The sequence below is a fragment of the Heterodontus francisci genome, chromosome 34 (assembly GCF_036365525.1).
Source record: "Heterodontus francisci isolate sHetFra1 chromosome 34, sHetFra1.hap1, whole genome shotgun sequence".
NCBI lineage: Eukaryota > Metazoa > Chordata > Chondrichthyes > Heterodontiformes > Heterodontidae > Heterodontus > Heterodontus francisci.
The window spans coordinates 13,287,015-13,310,416 of record NC_090404.1 but is presented as its reverse complement, the minus strand read 5'-3'; the positions used below and the strand labels follow the sequence as shown (position 1 = coordinate 13,310,416).

The 23,402-nt window shown below is 44.8% G+C and overlaps 2 protein-coding genes across 3 annotated transcripts in view; both read left to right on the top strand.

The window, feature by feature from the left end:
* Positions 1 to 23,402, top strand: part of LOC137349072 (zinc finger protein 774-like) — a 41,034-nt gene that overhangs the window by 7,141 nt on the left and 10,491 nt on the right. The gene's annotated exons all lie outside the window — the stretch shown is intronic.
* LOC137348654 (zinc finger protein 271-like) lies at positions 684 to 2,798 on the top strand. The gene is made up of 2 exons (XM_068013917.1): positions 684 to 833; positions 1,599 to 2,798. The coding sequence occupies exons 1-2, from the start codon at positions 684 to 686 to the stop codon at positions 2,796 to 2,798; spliced, it is 1,350 nt and encodes a 449-aa protein (XP_067870018.1).

The window sequence follows — 23,402 nt, the reverse complement described above, 5'->3', positions numbered from 1 at the left end:
AAAAAAACTTGCCTTGCACATCCCCTCTCAACTTTGCCCCTCGCACCTTAAACTTCTGGTAGTGTGGTGACCAGAATTGTACGCAATATTCCAAGTGTGGCCTAACTAAGGTTCTGTACAGCTGCAGCATGACTTGCCAATTTTTATACTTTATGCCCCGACCGATGAAGGCAAGCATGCCGTATGCCTTCTTGACTACCTTATCCACCTGCGTTGCCACTTTCAGTGACCTGTGGACCTGTATGCCCAGATCTCTCTGCCTGTCAATACTCCTAAGGGTTCTGCCATTTACTGTATACTTCCCACCTGTATTAGACCCTCCAGAATGGACGCAGTTCTCCAGCTGAGGCCGAACTAGTGTCTTATACAAGTTCAACATAACCTCCTTGCTCTTGTACTCGATACCCTATTAATAAAGCCCAGGATACAGTATGCTTTGTTGTCTGCGCTCTCAACCATTCCTGCCACCTTCAATGACTTATGCAAAGATACACCCACATCCCTCTGCTCCTGCACCCCCTTTAGAATTGTATCCTTTATTTTATATTGTCTCTCATATTCTTCCAACCAAAATTAATCACTTCACATTTCTCCGCATTGAACTTCATTTGAACTTGTCTGTCCATTCCACCAGTTTGTTTATATCCTTTTGAAGTTCTATACTATCTTCCTCACAGTTCACAATGCTTCCGAGTTTCGTCTCATCTGCAAACTTTGAAATTGTGTCCCAACTGAAATCAAGAGAAATGTTTGTCTCTTTTGTATTTCTATCCTGGACGGACAGTGATGGCTTTTGTAAACTGAGATTACAGCCATTGGGAAAGATTGAACAGGTTGGGGCTTTTTTATTTAGAAAACAGAAGACTTAACGGTGACGTGATAGAGCTGTTTAAAATTATCAATGGGTTGGACAGAGTAGACGTGGAGAGAATGTTTCCACTTGTGAGTGAATCCAAACCTGGAGGCCATGAATACAGATTACTAATAAATCCAACAGTGAAATAAGGAGAGATTTCTTTACTCACAGGAGGTGAAAAGTGGAAGTGGTTGATGCAAATAGTTGAGATGCTTTCAAAAGGAAACAAGATGAAAACATGAGAGCAAAGGGAATTATAAAGATCTGCTGAAATGAGGTAGATGGAAAGGGAGCAGACATGAGGTGTAAAAGCATCTGTACAGACTAATTAGACTGAATGGCCTGTTTGTGTACTGTGTATGGTGTATTCTATGTCATTCTATGTAATCTCCTTTTACAGGGGATTAGAAAGGGAGGATTTGCAGCTGGGAAACTCAAATCAAACATCACGTCAAGATCTGACAGAGTCACTCGATCATCAGGACTTCAATATCATCATTCTTTGAATGTGGAAGGAGAATTATTTGTCTGTTTTGTCTTTGGGAAAAGATTTGAAACATCAGTGTGACTGGAACAGCACTGAGACACACACACTAGAATGAGAGTGTTCCAGTGCACTGACTGTGGGAAGAGCTTTAACCAGTTACACAGCCTGAAAAAACATCGCACCATTCACAGCGGGGAGAAACAGTACACGTGTTCTGTGTGTGGTCGAGGATCCAACTGATCATCCAACCTGGAGAGAGACAAAGACATCTGCAACACGGAGAAACCATGGAAATGTGGCGACTGTGGGAAGGGATTCAAATACCCGTGCCTGCTGGAAGCTCATCGACGTAGTCACACTGGGGAGAGGCCGTTCACCTGCTCTGTGTGTGGGAAGGGATTCATTTATTCATCCCAGCTGCTGAAACACCAGTGGGTTCACACTGGGGAGAGACCGTTCACATGCCCCGTGTGTGGGAAGGGATTCATTCATTCATCTGACCTGCTGAAACACCAACGTGTTCACACAGATAAGAGATCTTTTAAATGTTCTGACTGTGAGAAGAGATTTAAAAGTAAAAAAGACCTGCTGCAACACCAACGTATTCACACTGGGGAGAAGCCGTTCACCTGCCTTGTGTGTGGGAAGGGATTCACTCAGTCGTCCCAGCTCCAAACACACCAACTTGTTCACACAGATAAGAGGCCTTTTAAATGTTCTGACTGTGAGAAGAGATTTAAAAGTAAAAATGAGCTGCTGCAACACCAGCGTATTCACACTGGGGAGAAGCCGTTCACCTGCTCTGTATGTGGGAAGGGATTCACTCAGTTATCCTGTCTTCTGAGACACCAGAAAGTTCACACAGATAAGAGACCTTTTAAATGCTCTGACTGTGAGAAAAGATTTAAAACTAAAAGTGACCTGCTTCAACACCAGCGTACTCACGCTGGGGAGAGGCTGTTTACCTGCTCCCTGTGCGGGAAGGGATTCTCTCGGTCGGCCTGCCTTCTGAGACACCAGCGAGTTCACACAGATTATCGGCCTTTTAAATGTTCTGCCTGTGAGAAGAGATATAAAAGTAAAAATGACCTGCTGCAACACCGACGTACTCACACTGGGGAGAGGCCGTTCACCTGCTCCTTGTGTGGGAAGGGATTCCCACAGTCGTCCCAGCTCTTATCACACCAACTTGTTCACACAGATAAGAGACCTTTCAACTGTTCAGACTGTGAGAAGAGATTTAAAAGTAAAAACGACCTGCTGCAACACCAACCTACTCACACTGGGGAGAGGCCGTTCACCTGCTCCGTGTGTGGGAAGAGATTCTCTCGGTCGTTCTGCGTTCTGAGACACCAGAGTGTTCATACTGGGGAGAGACTGTTCACCTGCTCTGTGTGTGGGAAGGAGTTTGCTGATTCAAACAATCTGCTGCGACACCAGCAAGCTCACCAGTGACTGCAGGGCTTGGATTCTGCTGTTAATCATATCCAGGGCTGAATTCTGACTGGAAGCCTATTTCCAGTCGAGTTTCCACAGGGCTTGGTACCAGGCTGCTTGCTTTTTGTGGTATGTATCAATGATTTAGACTCAAGTGTCGGGGGTCATGATTAAGAAGTTTGTAGATGATACAAAAATTGGTCGTGTGGATGTCAGTGAGGAAGAAAGCTGTCGACTGCAGGATGATATCCGTGGACTGGTCAGGTGGGCAGAAAAGAGGCAAATGGAATTCAACTGGGAAAGTGTGAGATAATGCATTTGGGGAGGGTAAACAAGACAAGGGAATGCACAGTGAATGGTAGGTTCCTGCAAAGTGTAGAGGAACAGAAGGACCTTGGAGTGCACATCCACAGATACCTGAAGGTAGCAGGACAGGTACATAAGGTGGTCAAGAAGGCATATGGAATACTTTCCTTTATCAACCCAGGCCTAGAGTATAAGAGCAGAGGGACTATGCTAGAACTGTATAAAATGCTAATTAGATCCCCACAACAAGAGAGCTATGTCCTGATCTGGTATCCACATTAATCAACTATAGAGTAAGACTAGATCAATTAATTAGCATAAAACTAAAGCCAATTTGCTAATTTATCATATAATTACAGTGTTCAATTAATTAATCAGATCTATGAGATAAAGTTAAATAACAAGCAATAATGATAAAGGGTTCTGAATTTTTCAGTAAATTAAAATCTGAGATGTATAGATAATGAGCTAAGCAAAACATTTAAGTTAACTCCCTATAAAATAAAGTGACATCAGCACAAAGGAAGCAGCTGACCGGTGAGTAGCTGATGAGTCTTTATTTATTTTAATCTTCAGTTTATTATGGTGAAGTCAATTAATAGTCTGATAAATAAAGGCATGGTCAGGCATCTCAGTCCAGTGGATGGAACATCCTGTTCCGTGTTGGATCTCCAGGACATTTTTCATGTCCTGGACAACCACAAGTGCAGGAAGTGTCTTGAGCTGGAGCAGCAGGAAACAAAGGGTAATGGTCGAGAGATGATTTTGTGACTGGAAGGCTGTTTCCAGTGGGGTCTACATGACGCAGTACTATATCAATATCAGTCTATATCAATGATTTAGACTTCAACATAGGGGTGTGATTAACATGTTTGCAGCCTTGTGGTTGATACTGAGGAAGAAAGCTGTAAACTGCAGGAAGATATCAATGGACTGGCCAAGTGAGAGGAAAAGAGGCAAATGGAGTTGAATCTGGAGAAGTGTGAGGTAATGCATTTGGGGAAAGCTAACAAGGCAAGGGAATACAATATTACTGATAGAATACTGAGAAGTGTACAGGAACAGAGAAACGTTGGAGTGTATGTCCACAAATCCCTGAAGGTAGCAGGACATGTAGATAGGGTGGTTAAGAATGCATAGGGATACTTTCCATTATTACTGAGGCATAGAATATAAGAACAGCGAGTATTTCCAGTATTTTCTATTGTTGGAAGGTCACAGACCTGAAATGTTAACTCTGTTTCTCTCTCCATAAATGCTGCCAGACTTGCTGAGCATTTCTAGCATTTTCTGTTTTTATTACAAGAGCAGGGAGGCTATGCTCGATCTGAATAAAACACTAGTCACATCACAGCTAGAATACTGTGTACAGTTCTGGTCACTGCACTACAGGGTAGGTGTAATAATCTGGGGACATAGATTTGAAGTCATTGACAGAAGCCTTAGAGAGGGAAGTGGAGAAATCATTTCATGCAGAGGATGCTACGGTTCTGGAACTCACTGCCTGAAAGGGTAGTAGAGGCAGAAATCCTCATCACATTAAAAAAAAAACACTTGGATATGCACTTGGATTTCTGTAACCTACAGGGCAATGGACAAAGAGCTGGAAAGTGGGATTAGGCTGGATAGCTCTGTTTTTGGCTGGCATAGATATGATGGGCCAAATGGCCTCCTTCTGTTCCATTAGTTTTCGATGTTTCTATTCTGATAGTTGGGGATTGTTTCTGCTGATAATCCCTCTACTTGGGCTAAAAGTTAATATTCTGAATAGATTAGAAACAAATCAAAGTGCTGGAAATACTCGGGTCTGGCAGCATCTGTGGAGAGCGAAGTAGCGTTAACATTTCACATCTGTGACCTTTCTTCAGAGACATAGTAACATAGACTTGCATGTAACTATGTACTCACTGTAATTCTATCAAATCGACAGCAGTGGTTCCAAAGTATTTTGGTTGCAGGACCCTTTTGAAATGGATTAGTAATCATGGACCGCCTGACCTAAATGATACTATAAACTCCTTGTACATTTACATTTCTGAATGTAAAGCTCATCAGTGCCCCTGTTAAAGGGACTTGCAGGAACGTTTTCTAGGACTGTCCGATATAGTGAACATGGATGTGATTACTGATGTGAAAACTTTTATCCTCCCTTCAGCTGAAAGGAAATCCAACAGGAAATATCCACGGAGTCTCATTGTAAAATTAAACAATGAAAATGATACATGAGTGTTAATTCAGCTTTATATCACCTCCCAATGGGAATGTCCTGTCCTGTCGGTGCTGGGTCAGGCTCTGTCCAACTCCACCAGCCCCGGTAACATGGACCATCTTGATAGCCATACTTGAACATAGGAGCAGGAGTAGGCCATTCAGCCCTTCGAGCCTGCCCTGCCATCCACTTCAATGCCCTTTTCCCACACTATCCTCATATCCCCTTATGGCACTTGTATTTAGAAATCTGTTGACTTCCGTCATTGAGTTTGCTTAAAGCAGAGATTCCACAGCCCTCTGGGGTAGAGAATTCCAAAGATTCACAATCCTCTGAGTAAAGAAATTTCTCTTCATCTCTGTCCTAAGTGACTTCCCCCTTATTTTGAACTTGTGTCCCCTGCTTCTAGACTCCCCAACCAGAGGAAACATCTTACCTGCATCTACCCTCTCTATCCCTTTAAGTATTTTGTAGATTTCAATGAGATCACCTCTCATTCTTCGAAACTCTAGCGAATACAGGCCCAGTTTCCCCAATCTCTCTTCATAGGACAGTCCCGGGAACAAGTCTGGTGAATCTTCGTTGCGCTCCCTCTATGGCAATAATATCCTTCCTAAGATAAGGGGACCCAAACTGCACACAGTACTCCAGGTGTGGTCTAACCAAGGTTCTATACAATTGAAGCAACACTTCACTACTCCTGTACTCAAATCCTGTTGTGATAAAGGCTGACATATCATTAGCCTTCTTAATTGCTTGCTGCACCTGCGTGTTAGCTTTCAGTGACTTGTTGACGAGGACACCCAGGTCCCTTTGTACATCTACACTTTCTAATCTCTTAGCATTTAAGAAAGTCTGTACCAAAGTGGATAACCTCAAATTATTTCCACATTTCATCTGCCACATTCTTGCCCACTCACGAAGTCAAAGGCAATCCCAGATCTTATTTTCTCAAATTAAATCTCATGTTTCATATTTCACTCCTGGGAATGGTTTGTTTATTGAGGGTAGGATTATCATTACAATGACAACACATACTGTGTCCACCCATGGTTCTCCCCGGACTCACCATCGTCTTGCAGTCGGGATCATGTCTCTTTGAAGGGCAGGTTGCTGTCCTGTCTAGACCACCCTGAGTACCCTCGTGTGCAGACTTTTATCTGAACAGTTGACTTGTTGAATGTACTGTGAAGTGCACAGAATTTGCTATCAAAGGCTTTTTTTTGAGACAGTCATTTACTGGAAAATGAAACTCAAAGCTTCAGAGTTCTGGGAAGTCAGAACCAGGTTAAATGAAATAGTCATGTGACCAGAGCTATTCAATGGTCAGATCACAGGTCTGCAGTGTGGAAACAAGCTGCAGGCTGTTCTTCCAGACAAGCTGTTGTTTTTTTCAAATGACAGGCTGCAAAAAGGGAAGACTTGTTTCTGGGAGCTGGCCCTGGGCAAATATAAGTTGCTACAGCTGTTTGTAGTGACTTAAAGAGTTGCGGGTGAAACCACACCATTAAAACTGTTGTGAGCAAGACCGAGGACATTGAGAGGCGACAAGACTGAAACGTTATAGGGAAGACTGCAACACTCGCTATTGATGAGAAGGCAATACATCTGACTTTGCATCTTGGAGGACAGGAGTTGGAAATCCACCTGAAAAAGTTCATGGTTTTGAGGAACTTTAAGACTATTCGGTGCCATCTTTGCTGAGCGGACTGCCTAGTAAATTTGAGAGATCTATCTCTGTTGCATCTGATAATTAATGTGTAATCTTTAAGCATATATAATATATGTGTGATTTACCTGTTAGTTCATGTTTTATTTATTGTTTCCTTTGGTTTAAGTGTTAAAGTTTATAAAAGTGAAATCTTGTCCATTTGTTTTTTCTATTGGGGCCGGTCAGTAACTTCAGTTCTTATGGTTTTGTGATCTCCATGGGGATCTTAAGACCTTGCTCCATAACTCAGGAATAGAAGGTCCTGATACTGAGAGAGGAGCCTCGGGGCATCAATCTCAATGATCCTGTCAAATAAGAGGAACACATGAGCAGGAGGAGGCCATTCAACCCCTTCAGCCTGTTCCACCATTCAGTTACCTCATGATTGATCAATATCTCAGTTATATTTACTCGCCTTGGATCCATATCCTTTAATAACCTTACCCAACAAAAATGTATCCAATATCTACTTCTCACTGTCAATCTGTCACTCCCCCTCTTTCTCTCGCTGTCTCTCTGTTTCATTTTATATTACGCTCATATTGATTCTCTGCTTCAGACACAGAGTAGCTGCTACTCCAAGGTCAACACAACACCCAAGATGAGTCCAGGCCTGTGACCACATAGAGACACAATTGGACTGATGTTCCCAGTCATTTCCAATCAGGGTCTGTGAAGCTGATGATTGATAAGAACAACATTTAACCAGAGTGGAAGGAAATCGGACTCATCCTGGTGTGAGTCAGGTGCTGACAAAGCCCCACTGATCTTCCCTTTTTGTGATATCACCATCTCCTTCCTACGAGTGGTAAGGAAAAGGCTGACTTCTGTGCAGCAAAAATGCTGCTTTATCCGGATATGTAAAAATTGCCACAATATAAATCCCACTTTAATTTTAAACATGTGAATGAAATGATTTGAACTAATTAACTACAGGTTTAGTTGTGGGTTTACAATATTGGCAACTTCAGAGAGTCTCACCAACCTAAAAGGCTCTTGTTAAATATATTTTCTGAGTGGATTTAAATTTAAACCAGGTTTGCAGGTGTGATGATCTGGTCACACATCAAAGGTGAGAGAGATGTTGTGGGTCGCACACAAAGTCCAATAGCTGAAAGTGATTTACAGACTGGGTTTTGTGTTTAGTGATGTTGGGCATGTTACCAATGCCTTGCCTGGATCCCAAGGCTAGCAGAGGCACTCTGGGAAGGTTTGGGGAGCTGAGACTTGTCCATAAGTGTAACCAATAGTATGAGAACTGAAATAATCTTGGGAAAATTAAGGACTGACACAGTGTGTTTGAAATAACATTAATTCATTTGACAGTTATCCGAATATTAAACCGCAGCACAGTTATAGGGGTTACTAACATCAGCAGAAATAAACCCCAACTGTCAGAATGAACATTGTTCAGTCCTGGATGTCATTAACAGCAGAATCCAATCCCTGCAGTCACTTGTGAACTCGCAGGTGTTTCAGCAGGTAGGATTACTGAGTGAATCCCTTCCCACACACACAGCAGATGAATGGCCTCTCCTAGTGTGTGCATTGGTGTGTCAGCAGATCCTTTTTTTTTTAAAGCCCTTCTCACAGTCAACATGTAAAAGGTCTCTGATCACTGTGAACAAGTTGATGTTCAGTGAGACAGGATGACTGAGTGAAGCCCTTCTGTAAGAGATCTGGGTCTTATTAACTCAAACTAGTTTAGTTTTAGTTTAGAGATACAGCACTGAAACAGGCCCTTCGGCCCACCGAGTCTGTGCCGACCATCAACCACCCATTTATACTAATCCTACACTAATCCCATATTCCTACCACATCCCCACCTGTCCCTATATTTCCCTACCACCTACCTATACTAGGGGCAATTTATAATGGCCAATTGACCTATCAACCTGCAAGCCTTTGGCATGTGGGAGGAAACCCACGCAGACACAGGGAGAACTTGCAAACTCCACACAGGCAGTACCCAAAATTGAACCCGGGTCACTGGAGCTGTGAGGCTGCAATGCTAACCACTGTGCCACCCCAGCACAGTGGCTATGTGAGTCTTTACTGAATTAATGGATTTATGAATGGGAAATCATGTTTGAAGAACCTGTTGGAGTTTTTTGAGGATGTTACTAACAGAATTGATAAAGATTGTATACTTTGGATTTTCGGAAGGAGATTGGTTAGCAAAATTAAAGCACATGGGATAGGGGGTAATATACTAGCATGGATTAAGGATTGGTTAACAGGCAGAGAGTAGGAATAAAGGGTCATTCTTGTGTTGGCAGGCTGTGACTAGTTGGGTACCGCAGGGATCAGTGCTTGGGCCCCGTCTGTTCACAATATATATCAGTGATTTGGATGTGGGGACCAAATGTAGTATTTCCAAGTTCGAGGATGACCCAAAACTAGGTGGGAATGTTTATTGTGAGGAAGATGCAAAGTGGCTTCAAGGGGATTTGGACAGACTTAGTGAGTGGGCAAGAACGTGGCAGATGGAATATAATGTGTAAAATGAGGTTATCTACTTTGGTAGGAGGAACAGTTGTGCAGAGTATTTCTTAAATGCTAAGAGATTAGAAAGTGTAAATATACAGTGGCGCAGTGGTTAGCACCGCAGCCTCACAGCTCCAGGGACCCAGGTTCGATTCTGGGTACTGCCTGTGTGGAGTTTGCAAGTTCTCCCTGTGTCTGCGTGGGTTTTCGCCGGGTGCTCCGGTTTCCTCCCACATCCAAAGACTTGCAGGTGATAGGTAAATTGGCCGTTGTAAATTGCCCCTAGTATAGGGAATATGGGATTACTGTCGGGTTAGTATAAATGGGTGGTTGTTGGTCGGCACAGACACGGTGGGCCGAAGGGCCTGTTTCAGTGCTGTATCTCTAAATAAAAAAAAAAAATACATGGGGAGCTGTGTGTCCTCGTCAATAAGTCACTGAAAGCTAATATGCAGGTGCAGCAAGCAATTACAAAGGCTAATATGTTAGCTTTTATCACAAGAGAATTTGAGTACAGGAGTAGTGAAGTGTTGCTTCAATTGTATAGAACCTTGGTTCGACTGCACTTGGAGTACTGTGTGCAGTTTTGGTCCCCTTACCTTAGGAAGGATGTTATTGCCATAGATGGAGTGCATTGAAGGTTCACCAGACTTGTTCCCGGGATGGCGGGACTGTCCTATGAAGAGAGTTTGGGGAAACTGGGCCTGTATTCTCTAGAATTTCGAAGAATGAAAGGGGATCTCATTGAAACTTGCAAACTTCTTACAGGACGTCACAGGGTAGATGTGGATAAGATGTTTCCTCTGGCTTGTGAATCTAGAACCGGGGGATACAGTCTCAGAATAAGGTGCAGGCCATTTAAGACTGAGATGAGAATTAATTTCTTTACTAAGAGCGTGATGAATCTGTGGAATTCTCTACCCCAGAGGGCTGTGGAAGCTCAGTCATTGAGATGTTTTAAGAAGAGATTGACAGATTTCTAAATACAAATGACATAAGGGGATATGAGGATGGTGTAGGATAAAGGCATTGAAGTGAAAGATCAGCCATAATCATATTGAGTGGTGGGGCAGGCTCGATGGGCTGAATGGCCTACTCCTATGTTCGGAATATTAATTTGTTCTTTTGAAACTAGAACCATGCAGGCAGTAAGAGATAATCTGGTGTTGTAATATCAGGAAACATTTATTAAGTAACTGTTACAACCAGGTGAGGGGTGTCTCAGATTCTCTTTCAGCCTTCACCTGGTCTTACCGTAACAGGGTTTAATTTTAAACACACCATGTTTTTAGCTCCCCCTTGGTGAATCCTTGTTCACTGCTTTCCAATTATAAGGCAAAAAACCAGTACAAACAGGCTTTCTTAGATTTAAAGAAGAAAAGTTGAAATTTATTAAACTGAAACTCTAATTCGGTTGACGCCTACAGATACATGACATGCCCACGCTAGCATGCATACGCGATACACACATGCAAGTAAAGACAGAAAAGAGAAGAAAAAATAAAGTGGAAAAGTTTGAGGCAATATCTGAAGAGTTTTTGTTACGGTTCTTCAAGCTCACTGTAGAGTCATTGATTGTAGGTAGATCTTGCTTTTCGTTGGGGCCCAGTATTCTTCTTAAACCTTGTTTGCTGTAGGAGACTTTTCTCTCTTAGGGTTCATGTGGATTCAGAGGCTTGTGAGTAAGAGATGGGAGCAGACAGGAGAGATATTCAGTCCAGGAGCAAACTCGGAGTTCAAACTGTTTGTACAATTCAGAAAAACCTAGGTTGCCAAGCAGGTTAGTCATGTGACTAATTGGTCTGACCACGTCTTGGATTATATCACCTTAGCAGTCTCTGGAATGCTGTTCTTACACACAATACCTGGTGATCAAGGTCCATTGTGGGTTGACTATGTCAGGGAATGGTCCTTTGGCCTTCCAGTCACCGTCTGTTAATGTTCAAATGTCTTTTCCAGCCACGGCTGATCTGTTTAACAAGTCCTTTCTTCACTCCAGTAACAGTTTAAAATCAATGTTCATGACAAAATTAATGTGCCTCATTCTTGGCAGGTGGGGGCCTAGCATGACATGACATAAAAGTAATACTTATCAAAAGTTAAACAGTGACTTCACTGGCTCATGCGAGTCTTGCCTCCTGATTCAGCCTTGGGTGACAGGTCTCCTCTGTCACTTTGGGTATGCAGTCTCCAACTTCACACTGCGCGCTGTGTTGCCCGCAGCTAGTCTTTAACCCTTTCTGGTGCGCTGCCAATGCTCTTGATCAGTGGCATTCCCAGTCTCTGGTTCAGGCAGTGTGAGATCAACCTCTGATCATTTTTTTTTCGAGTGGTAATTACCTGCAGATGTCAGTTCCTGATTGGTTCCCTCAGGTGTCAGTCACCTGCAGAACCGTACCCCTCATTACAGCATTTTTTGGTCCTTTTCTTAAATGTAATGGTTTTCTATTCAGATAATATGGTGCTTCGTGATATGCAGTATCCATCATTATAATGTCACCTTGTCCATTTATCTGAGATAAGAAAGCAGTGTGGAGTAGGGTGCCATTCATTACTTTGAGGTTCATCGGTCTCACTATTTAATTGATGTATCGGTTTCAATATCGCATGACATACAATTCTGATTAAAACTGGGGCTTTATCATTGTTACAGTTGAAAGGACCGTATCACTGGTGTGGGATTTTGAAGGGACCTGCCAGTGCTTAATATGAGTTAATTAAAAGTGAATAATATAACAAAAAAATACAATTGCATATTACACAGCCTTAAGATTAATACAGATATTACAAAACTACTTCATACACACAATCTACACAACGTATGAAACCATATCAAGACAATCAGTGTGTAAAGATGAGGGAGCAAGATACACAGCAGACACAAGCCTAGTCTGTCCAATCTTTCCTCATAAGGCAACCCGCCCATTCCAGGTATTAGTCTAGTAAACCTTCTCTGTACTGCTTCCAACGCATTTACATCCTTTCTTAAATACGGAGACCAGTACTGTACAGATGTGGTCTCACTAATATCCTGTACAGCTGAAGCATAACCTCCCTACTTTTGTATTCAATTCCCCTCACGATAAACGATAACATTCTATTAGCTTTCCTAATTACGTGCTGTACCTGCATACTAGCCTTTTGTGATTCGTGCACAGGGACACCCAGATCCCTCTGCATCTCAGAGCTCTGCAATCTCTCATCATTTAGATAATATGCTTCTTTTTTTATTCTTCCTGCCAAAGTGGACAATTTCACAATTTCCCACATTATACTCCATTTGCCAGGTCTTTGCCCACACACTTAACCTATATATATCCCTTTGTAGCCCCCTTATGTCTTCCTCACAAGTTACTTTCCTACCTGTCTTTGTGTCATCAGTACATTTAGCAACCATACATTTGGTCCCTTCATCAAAGTCATTTATATAAATTGTAAAAAGTTGAGCCCCAGCACAAATCCCTGTGGCACACCACTTGTTACATCTTGCCAACCAGAAAATTACCCATTTATGACTACTCTCTGTTTCCTGTTAGCTAGCCAATCTTCTATCCATGCTAATATGTTACCCCCTATACCATGAGCTTTTATTTTCTGCAAGAACCTTTGATGTGGCACCTTATCAAATGCCTTCGGGAAATCTAAGTACAATACATCCATCGGTTCCCCTTTATCCACAGCACATGTAACTCCCTCAAAGAACTCCAATAAATTGGTTAAACATGATTTTCCTTTCGCAAAACCATGTTGACTCTGCCTGATTACCTTGAATTTTTCTAAGTGCTCTGCTATAACGTCTTTAATAATAACTTCCAACATTTTCTCTAAGGCAGATGTTAAGCTAACTGGCCTGTAGTTTCCTGCTTTCTGTCTGGAAGCAGAGAACTCTACTGAGATGGAGGTCTCTGAGCATCAGCGCCCCTCCCAGAATAAGAGGAGGTGGTGCCCCTCCACTAAAGGGGGTCTTGAGTTGTGGGGCCCATCTCCTGGCACGGGTCCACGAGCTCCCCTCTGCCCCTCAGGGTAGAGAAGCCCCTGTTAGTTTAACAACTCCCGTTGAGGGGGGGTAAAGGGTCTGCCTATGATGGGAGAGTCTGTGGACACCACAGGGGGAATCTCTCCTTCAGCCGATGGGTTGGGTGTCCTAGGTGGGGGTGAGACCAGTGAGGGTCAACTCTCCCAGCAGCCTGATACTGGCACCAGAATGTACCCAATTTGCAGAGAGCCCTGTCTGCTAAGACTCTGGCACTGGTGGCGCAGGAGTTGGCCTCCTCTCTCCACCTCCGGTTCTGGTTCCGGCTGGATTTCCGGAGTCGGGAACAACAGTCACCCCTGGGCCGCTCACTAGCCAGGAGACGGAGGCAGAGGGGGTTCCTGAACCGCTGGTGCCTATAGGCACCAGTTTCCTGGAAGAACCCAGAGAGGACTCCTCCGCCATCTATCCCGAGGGTGAGATTGTGATGGAGGTGGGACCAGCTGGTGCGGTCAGGATGTCCGACACACAATGTGTGTTGGCTGTGTCGGCCACTGGCAGTGACGACCCAGAGGAGGATGGGGACTCAGTGTGAGGCATGGAGGATGATGTTGAATCCATCACCAGTGAGGCGGTTGAATTCCTCTCGTCCCCACTGCTGAACTCTGGGACTTCCTTGCGACCTGTAGGGGTTGCCGCAACAAAGTTCAGGAGGCACTCGACCGGTGGTCAAATCTGGTGCTGATCATCTGGTCCATGAGTGCCACCCTCAAGAAGTGGTGGAAGGGCACGGGCGTGAAACTGGTTGTGAGGCACCGGTTCAATGCATTCCTCTCTGGGTTGTTGAGGGAATGGAAGGTGAGGAGCACTTCCACTCCCTCCTCACAGTGACGGGATCAAAGTACTTTTGACATGAAGCTATCCATAGCCAGCCTCACATCAACGGCAGCAGGGGGTCTTTCCGCAGATTTCACAATCTATCAGTCGTCAAGGAAGGGAGGTATGCGGTGAGCTTTCTGCAGGAAACCCACACTGTTCCAGGAGACAAAGCCACCTGGCTGCTGGAGTGGCAGGGTGGAGTCTACATGAGTCACTTCACCCAGATTTCTAGTGGGGTGGTTATCTTATTGGCCCCAACTTCTCAGCCAGAGATCTTGGGGGTCAAAGAGCTTGTGCCGGGCCGCTTGCTCCACCTCGCCGTTTGCCTGGGTGGCGTGCTGCTCCGCTTTGTGAACATGTATGTACCATCCTCGGGGGAGGTGAGGGTGGGATTTTTCTGCACCATCGAGGTGAGGGATCGCTCCAGTTCCCAGCACAGCCAAGCGTCGGTGGAGACCTTGAGGGAACTGATCAGTTCCCTCGACATGGTGGATATCTGGCAGAATCTCTATCCCGACTCCAATGTATACAACTGGAGGTCTTGAGGAGGAGGGTCCCGAATCAACCGCCTTTACATTTCGCAGGCGTACGTTTACTGCGTCTTGGCAGACTCCAAGTGGCTGGTGCCGTTTTTGGACCACCACCTTGTGTGGGCGCATCTTAACAACCAGCTGCTGGAGGACGAGCAATTCCAGGACTCGTTCTGTCGATTCTGAGCCGACTGGAGAAGGAAGCAGGGACGCTTCCCCTACTTGAGGCCATGATAGGTTGTGGGCAAGACACACATCTGTGTCTTCCGTCAGGAGTATGTGAAGGGGTCCAGCAAGAGGCTGGAGACTAAGTTCGGGTGCCTGGAGAGGGAGGTGCTCGACTTGGAGTCCCGTATTGGTCAGGCCATCATAGACCCGGGCCTGTGGCAAGCATACAAAGAGAAGGAGGGCATGCTGAAGGACCTGCAGCCTGTAGGTTCCCGAGGTGCATACATGAGGTCGCAGATCCAGATCCTGAAAGATTTGGACCGCACCTCACCCTTCTTCTGCTTGCTGGAAAAATGACCAGGGATCCTCCATCACGGATCCAGAGGGAACGGGCCTCTTGTTCCATACCTATTATGGCATTCTGTTCTCTTCGGATCTGTCTGGCGAGGGCATGCGCAGAGTTTTGTGGGAGGACCTGCCCAAGGTCAGCCCGGAGGCCGCCGAAGGACTGGAGGCTTCACTAACATTGGCTGAGCTGACTGGCACCCTCCACCACCTCTCAATGGTCAAATCCCCGGGGCTGGACAGGCTGATCATGAAGTTCCTCAGGGTGTTCTGGGACATCCTGGGGGGCAATTACATATGGGTCCTGGGGGAAATCCTGGAGACCGTGGAGATGCCCCTCTCATGGCGCAGGCCGGTTATCGTCCTGCTGCCAAAGATGGGTGATCTCCGCCTGCTTATGAACTGGCGCCCAGTCTCCCTCCTCAGCATCAATTATAAGATCTTTACCCAGGCTATATCTACCTGCCTGGGCTCCGTGCTGGCCCACATGCTCCATCCCAAAGAGTCCTTCAAGGTCCCGGGCCGGTCCATTCAGGACACCATCCACCTGGTCCGGAACCTTATCCATCTTTCTCAGAGGACTGGTCTGTTGGTCGCCTTTCTCTCCCTCGATTGGGCATGCAGGTCGTCCTCTCGGCTTACGTCGATAACGTGATCCTCACAGTCAGATCCCGTTGACTTGCAGAGGATGCTCAAATGCCAGCAGATCATTTCTGCTGAGTCCTCCATGAGGATCAACTGGGAGAAATGTTCCTGACTCCCGGTGGGTCATTGGCGGGTGGACTCCCTGCGGAGTGCCTTTTGTGTGGAACACCACACACCACCTCTATGTGGGAGTCTAACTGAGCCCTGTTGAGAAAGCCTGGCCGGCAAACTGTCAGGAATTGGAGGCGAAAGTCACCACTCAGCTTGTGCGCTGGACAGGACTGCTCCAAGTGCTTTCCTACAGGGGACGATCGCTGGTCATAAACCAGCTGGTGGCCTTGATGCTGTGGTACGGGTTGGTCACTTTGGTTCCACCCCCTGAATTTGCCACCAAGATCCAGAAGAAGCTCGTCGATTTCTTCTGGGGCAAGAGATAAAAACTGGGTCTCTGCCACGGCCCTAAGTCTCCCGATTGAGGAGGGCAGTCAGTCGCTGGTGTGCGTCTGCATCCAGGCTGCGACTCTCCACTTTTGGACCTTGCAGAGGTACCTCTACGTCAACCACCCTCCCAGATGTTGTGCGCTGGTGACGTACTTTTTCCACCGGGGCACTGCCTTCTAGATGACATGCAGCTCCTGGCGGCAACCGTTAGCCTCACCTCTCTGAGGGAGCTGCCAGTCTTTCACCAGGATCTACTCAGAGTCTGGAACATGGTTGCCTCCAGTCAGGGTGCTCCTCCGGCGGCGGCGAAGGCTCTGGCTGTCTGGGCAGCCGGCTCTGGGGATGGACCGACAGGTGAAGGAGTAGCTGAAGCTGATGCCCACTCGGCCGGAACAGCTCATTGGACCCGAAACCCTCCTCAGAAGCCAGGCCCAGACAACCAGAGCCACCTCTCAGAAATGCCCTCCCTGCCAGTCCACACTGCATGGAGGGTTTCCTATACGGGCTACTCCTGCACATTCTCCACTTCCTCGCCCACGTTTGCCACCCGGATATGGCATGGCAGTCCATGTTGCCATCTGGCAGCGAGGGGAATCCATGGTGGAGGTCGCCCTATGTGGGAGTCTTTTCCCCCCCCCCCGCTTTACATTGGGTACCTGGGGTGGAGAGTGCTGCACAGGGCAGTAAGCTTTACATAGGCTCACAGACACCCAGACCGCCTGTAATTTCTGTGGCCTGGATGAGTCTGTTATTCATGTTTATATGGAAAGTAAGTGGTTGCAGCCCCTCGGAGTATTTAAGGGGGCTGCTGCTAAAGTTTTGGTTGAACTTCAGCCCCAGGCTCCTGATCTTTGGGCACCCGATGCGTGTTGGGGTGAGCTGGGAGGAGGATCGCTTCGTTGGTCTGCTCCTGGTCAAGGTGGCAGTTCACAGGTCCAGGCTGTGGGCCGTTGGGGGGTCCGTCCGCCCTGATTGCCTGCCCCTTTTCCACAGTTACGTTCGGGCCCGGATGACCCTGGAGAAGGATACTGCGCTGTCCGCCGGTATGCTTGAGGCCTTCCGCGACCGGTGGGCACCGCAGGGACTGGAGTGCATCGTTGACGCCGAGAATGGCATTTTAATTTGAGTTTTTGGTTTATTTATCTGTTTTAATAAAGTTATTGTTAAAAATATAAACATGTATATAAAAGGGGGCCTGAGGAATAAAGGCCCCCTCAACATAAAATATATAAAAGGGGCCTGGGGTATAAAGGCCACCTTATATTAAAAAAAAAACGGGAAAAAAACAAAAAACGAAAAAAGGGGTTAGATACAGAGTAAAGCTCCCTCTACACTGTCCCATCAAACACTCCCAGGACAGGTACAGCACGGGGTTAGGTACAAAGAACATAAGAAATAGGAGCTGAACTTGGCCATGTGGGGTAAAGCTCCCTCTAAACTTCTTTGGCTGCAACATGTTTTGAGATGTCATGATGTCATGAAAGGAGCTGCAAAAATACAAGTCTTTCTTTAACAGAGGAGAAAAGACCCAAAAATGGAACAGTCAACAGCAGCATTTCAATTAGTCTCCTCTTTTTCTGGAAACAAATACTCCACACACACAGTGTTGGATATAAAGCTGATTTAATTCACATTTACCCAGAATATTAATAACCTCTATAACTAGGATGGAGTTCAACATCAGCAGAAACAAACACCAACTATCAGAATGAACATGGTTCAGTCCTGAATGTGATTAACAGCAACAACAACAGCAGAATCCAACACCTGCAGTCACCTGTGAACTCGCCGCTGTCGCAGGAGGGTGGATGAAGTATTGAATCTGTTTCCACACACAGAGCAGGTGAACGGCCTCTCCCCAGAGTGAACTCGTTGGTGTTGCGTCAAGTAGTTTCAGCTTTTAAAGCTATTTTCAGTCAGCACATTTAAAAAGGCTCTGATCAGTGAGAACAAGTTGGTGTTTCAGCAGATCAGATGACTGAATGAATCCCTTCCCACACATGGATACAGTCGAGGTGAAGGGTCGATTTACCATTGCAGAGAGGTCAGTGACAAGGGGGCATAGATTTAAACTGATTGGTAGAAAAATTAGAGGGGAGATGAGGAAAAACTTTTTCACCCAGAGGGTGGGGGTGGAGGTCAGGGTCTAGAACTCACTGCCTGAAAGGGTAGTTGAGGCAGAGACCCTCAACTCATTTAAAAGGAATCTGGCTATGGATCCCATATGCACCTTCGTGTCGTACGATCCTCCCCTTCCCCGCATCCGCATTCCCCCCCGCCCCCCCCCCCCAAGTTGGCCTTTCTGAGCTCCAGCCAGGTGATGTTAAACACTCAGGTGGGTCCTACAAGGTCCCACATGGCAGACTAGCCAGAAAAGTAAGAGCCCATGGGATCCAAGGGCAAGTGGTCAGTTGAATCCAAAATTGGCTCAGCGCCAGGAATCAAAACATAATGGTCGATGTGACTTAAATCTAGCTTGCATGATTAAGAAATTTGCTGATACAAAAATTGGCCATTGACAGTGTGGAAGAGTCTAGAGGAACAGAGTTGGAGTACATGTCCACAGATCCCTGAAGATAGCAGGACAGGTAGATAAGGCGGTTAAGGCATATGGGATACTTTCCTCTATTATCTTAAATGGCAAGAGGTTGGGAAGTGTTGATGTCCAAAGAGACCTGGGTGTCCTTGTACATGAGACACTAAAAGCTGGTATGCAGGTGCAGCAAGCAGTTAAGGCGGCAAATGGTATATTGGCCTTCATTGCAAGGGGATTTGAGTACAGGAGTAAATATCTATTACTTAAATTGTATAAAGCATTAGTGAAACTACACCTGGAGTATTGTGTACAGTTTTGGTCTCCTTATCTAAGGAAGGATATACTTGCCATAGAGGGAGTGCAACGGAGGTTCACCAGACTAATCCCTGGGATGGCAGGATTGTCTAATGAGAAGAGATTGCAGAAACTGGACCTATATTCTCTCGAGTTTCAAAGAATGAAAGGTGATCTCATTGAAACTTACAAAATTCTTACAGGGCGTGACAGCGTGGATGTGGATAGGATGTTTCCCCTGGCTGGTGAGTCTAGAACAAGAGGACACAGTCTCAGAATAAGGAGCAGGACATTTAAGACTGAGATGAGGAGGAATTTCTTTACTCAGAGGGTGGTGAATCTGTGGAATTCTCTACCCCAGAGGACTGTGGAAGCTCAATCATTTGAACATGTTCAAGACAGAAATCGATAGATTTCTGAATACTAACATCCAAGGATATGGGGATAATGGGGGGATATGGAGTAGAGGTGATCTATTTGAATGGCAGAGCAGGCTTGATGGGCCGAATGGCCTACTCCTGCTCCTATTTCCTATGATCCTATCCAAGACACAGAATATAAGAGCAGGGAGGTCATGTTAGAACTGTATAAAACGCTAGTTAGATCGCAGATGGAGTACTGCGTACAGTTCTGGTCACGTTACAGGAAGGATGTGATCATATGAGAGGGAGTAGAGAGGAGATTTATGAAGATGTACCAAAATTAGAGAATTTCAGCTACGAGGAACGATTGGATAGGCTGGGGTTATTTTCTTTGGAGCGGTGGTTGGGGGGGCAGCTGAGGGGGGTATTTTATTGAGATGTATAGAATTTTGAGGGGCCATGATTGAATGGAGAGGAAGGATCTATTTTTCTCTTAGCAGAGAGGGGGCATCGACTTTAAAAGTAATTAGCAAAAGGATTAGAGGGGAACTGGGAGAATTGTTTTCACCCAGACGGTGATGGGGGTCTGGGACTCACTGCCTGAAAGGGTGGTAGAGGTAGAAACCCTAATCTCACTTTAGAAATATCTGGCTATGTACTCGAAGTGCTGTAACCTACAGTGCTACAGACCAAGAGCTGGAAAGTAGGATTAGGAAGTACAGCTCTTTTTGACCGGCATGTACATAATGGGCTGAATGGCCTCCTTCTATGCCATAAATTTTCAATGTTTCTATGTACCCTCATAACTTTAAAGACCTCTATGATGCCACCGCTAATTCTTCTCTTTTCTAAAGAAAAAAAGCCCCAGCCCGTTCAATACTTTCCCAATAGCTGTAATTTCTCAATTTACAAAAGCCATCACTCAGTGCAGGATAGAAATTCAGAAGAGACAAACATTTCTCTTGGTTTGGATTTGCTATGTGTAAATCCTCCCCTTCTAAGGTCCTGTAAAAGGAGTTTACAAAAGCCATCACTGTCAGTTCAGGATAGAAATTCACAACATTCTGCAAGTTTATCCTTCCTTAAATATGAAGATCAGAACTGCACACAGTACTTCAGGTGTGGTCTCACCAAAGCCCCACACAATTGCAGCAAGACCTCTTTATTCTTGTACTCCAATCCCCTTGCAATAAAGGCCAACATGCCATTTGCTTGGTATACCTGTATGTTAAACTATTGGTGTTCCTTGTACAAGTACACCCAAGTCTCTCTGAACATCAACATCTACAAGTTTCACACTTTAATAAAAAAAATGCTTTTCTATTCTTATGACCAAAGTAGATAACCTTACACTTTCCCACATTATCCATCTACCACCTTGTTTCCCATTCACTTAACCTGTTCATATCTCTTTACAGCCTCTGTGTCCTCCTCACAGCTTGTATTCCCACCAACTTTGTATCATCAGCAAACTTAGATAGATTACTCTGTCTCTTCATCTGTCATTAATATAGATTGTAAATAGCCGAGGCCCCAGCACTGATCCTTGTGGTACTCCACTAGTCACAGCCTGCCAACTTAAAAATTCCCCATTTATCCAAACTTTCTGCTTCCCATTAACCAATCCTCTATCCATGCTAATATATCACCCCCAACTCCATGAGCCCTTATCTTGTGTGGCAACTAATCGAATGTCTTTTGGAAATCCAAGTACACTACATCTACTGTTCACCTTTATCTACCTTACTAGTTACATCCTCAAAAAACGAATACATTTGTCAAACAGGATTTCCCTTTCATAAAACCATGTTGACTTGTTCGAATCATACTATGCTTTACAAAGTGCATTGTTAAGACTTCCTTAATAATCATTTACAGCACTTTTCTGACGACTGATGCCAGGTTAACTGGCCTGTAATTTCCTGAGTTCTTTCTCCCTCCTTTCTCAAATAGCGATGTTACATTTGCGAACTTCCAATCTGCTGGGACTGATCCAGAATCTAGGGAATTTTGGAAAATCATAGCCAGCGCATCCACTATCTCTGCACCAATCTCTTTGATGTAGACCATCAGATCCTGAGGATTTGTCAGATTTTAGTCCCTCGAGTTTCTCCAGTACATTTTTCTCGGCTGATATTAGCTTGTTTCCCTCACCCTTATTAGCCCCTAGGTTACCCTTTATTTCTAGCATGTAACTTGTGTCTTCGACTGTGAAAACAGACAAAATATTTGTTCAATGTCTCTACCATTTCTTCATTGCCCATGATAATTTCTCCTTTCTCTGCTGCTAAGGTACAAACGTTTACTTTAGCTACTCTTTTTTACACACGTGTAATAACTCTTACAATGTTTTTATATTTCTGGCTGGTTTACTCTCATTCTATTTTTTCCCTTTTTAATCAACTTTTTGGTTGCCCTTTGCTGGTTTCTAAAATACTGCCAATCCCCAGACTTGCTACTATTCTTTGCAACTCTTCTTTTAATCTAATACTACCTTAACTTCCTAAGTGAGCCATGGATGGATTTTTCTCGCTGAGTATTTCCTTTTCAATGGAATGTATTTTTGTTGAACATTTTGAATTACTTCTTTAAAGATTTCCCCCTGCTTATTTACCGCCATACCTTTCAGTCTATTTAGCCAATCAACCGTAGCCAGTTCTCTCCTCATATCTATGTAATTGGCTTTGTTTACATTTAAGATCTTGTTTGTGATTGTTTTCAAACTGAATGTGGAATTCAGTTGTACCATGATCACTATCTGCCAGTGGATCTTATACTATGACATTTCTAATTAACCCTGTCTCAATACTAGATCTGAAACACCTTTATCCCTAGTTGGTTCCACAAAATATTGCTCCAGTAAAGTGTCACAAAAGTATTCGACACCTTTGCCAATTTGATTGGTCCAGTTTATATGAAGATTTTAAAGTTCCCTACAATCATTACATTGCCTTTATTACAAGCTCCAATCATTTGTTTAATACTCTGCCCAACAATATAACTACAGTTAGGGTGCCTATGAACTACTCCCACCAGCATTTTCCGACCCTTGTTATTCCTAATCCCTACCCATACTGATTCTACTACTTGATTTTCTGAGCCAAGATCCTTTCTCACTGATGTCCTTATGTCATCCTTTACTATCAGGGCTACTCCTCCTCCTTTTCCATTCTGCCTGTCTTTCTGAAACATTGTGTACCCTGGAATATTTATTTCCCAATCTTAGAATAGAATCATAGAAAGTTTAAAGGCACAGCGAGAGGCCACTTGGCCCATCATTGTCTGTGCCAGCCAAAAAACAATCCACCAATTCTCATCCCACCTTCCAGCATTTGGTCCGTAGCCCTGCCGTTTCACTTTCATTCAGGAACAGATCACAGTTTTACACCAATCTCTGATTTAACAGCAAGTTTTCAGCAGTCACTGTTGTTCTTCCTGACTGTAAGCAGTTGTAAAGGAGCCTTCTGTTCCGTGCCCAGGAGCTCTGAACCATGGAAGAGAGCGGCTGGGACACATTTCTTCCACAACTCAGGATTAACCCACACGGGGAATTTTCCGTCAGTGAAGAGAGACAAGACAGACCAAAATGCCGTTTGTCCCTCTCAGTGTGATCCTGAAGGACTGTGTCCAGTTTGAAGTTCTGTTCCTGCCATATGATCCTCCCCCCAGATTGTCCTTTCTGAGCTCCAGCCAAGTGATGCTAAACACTCAGGTGGGAAAGTCAAAAATCTACAAT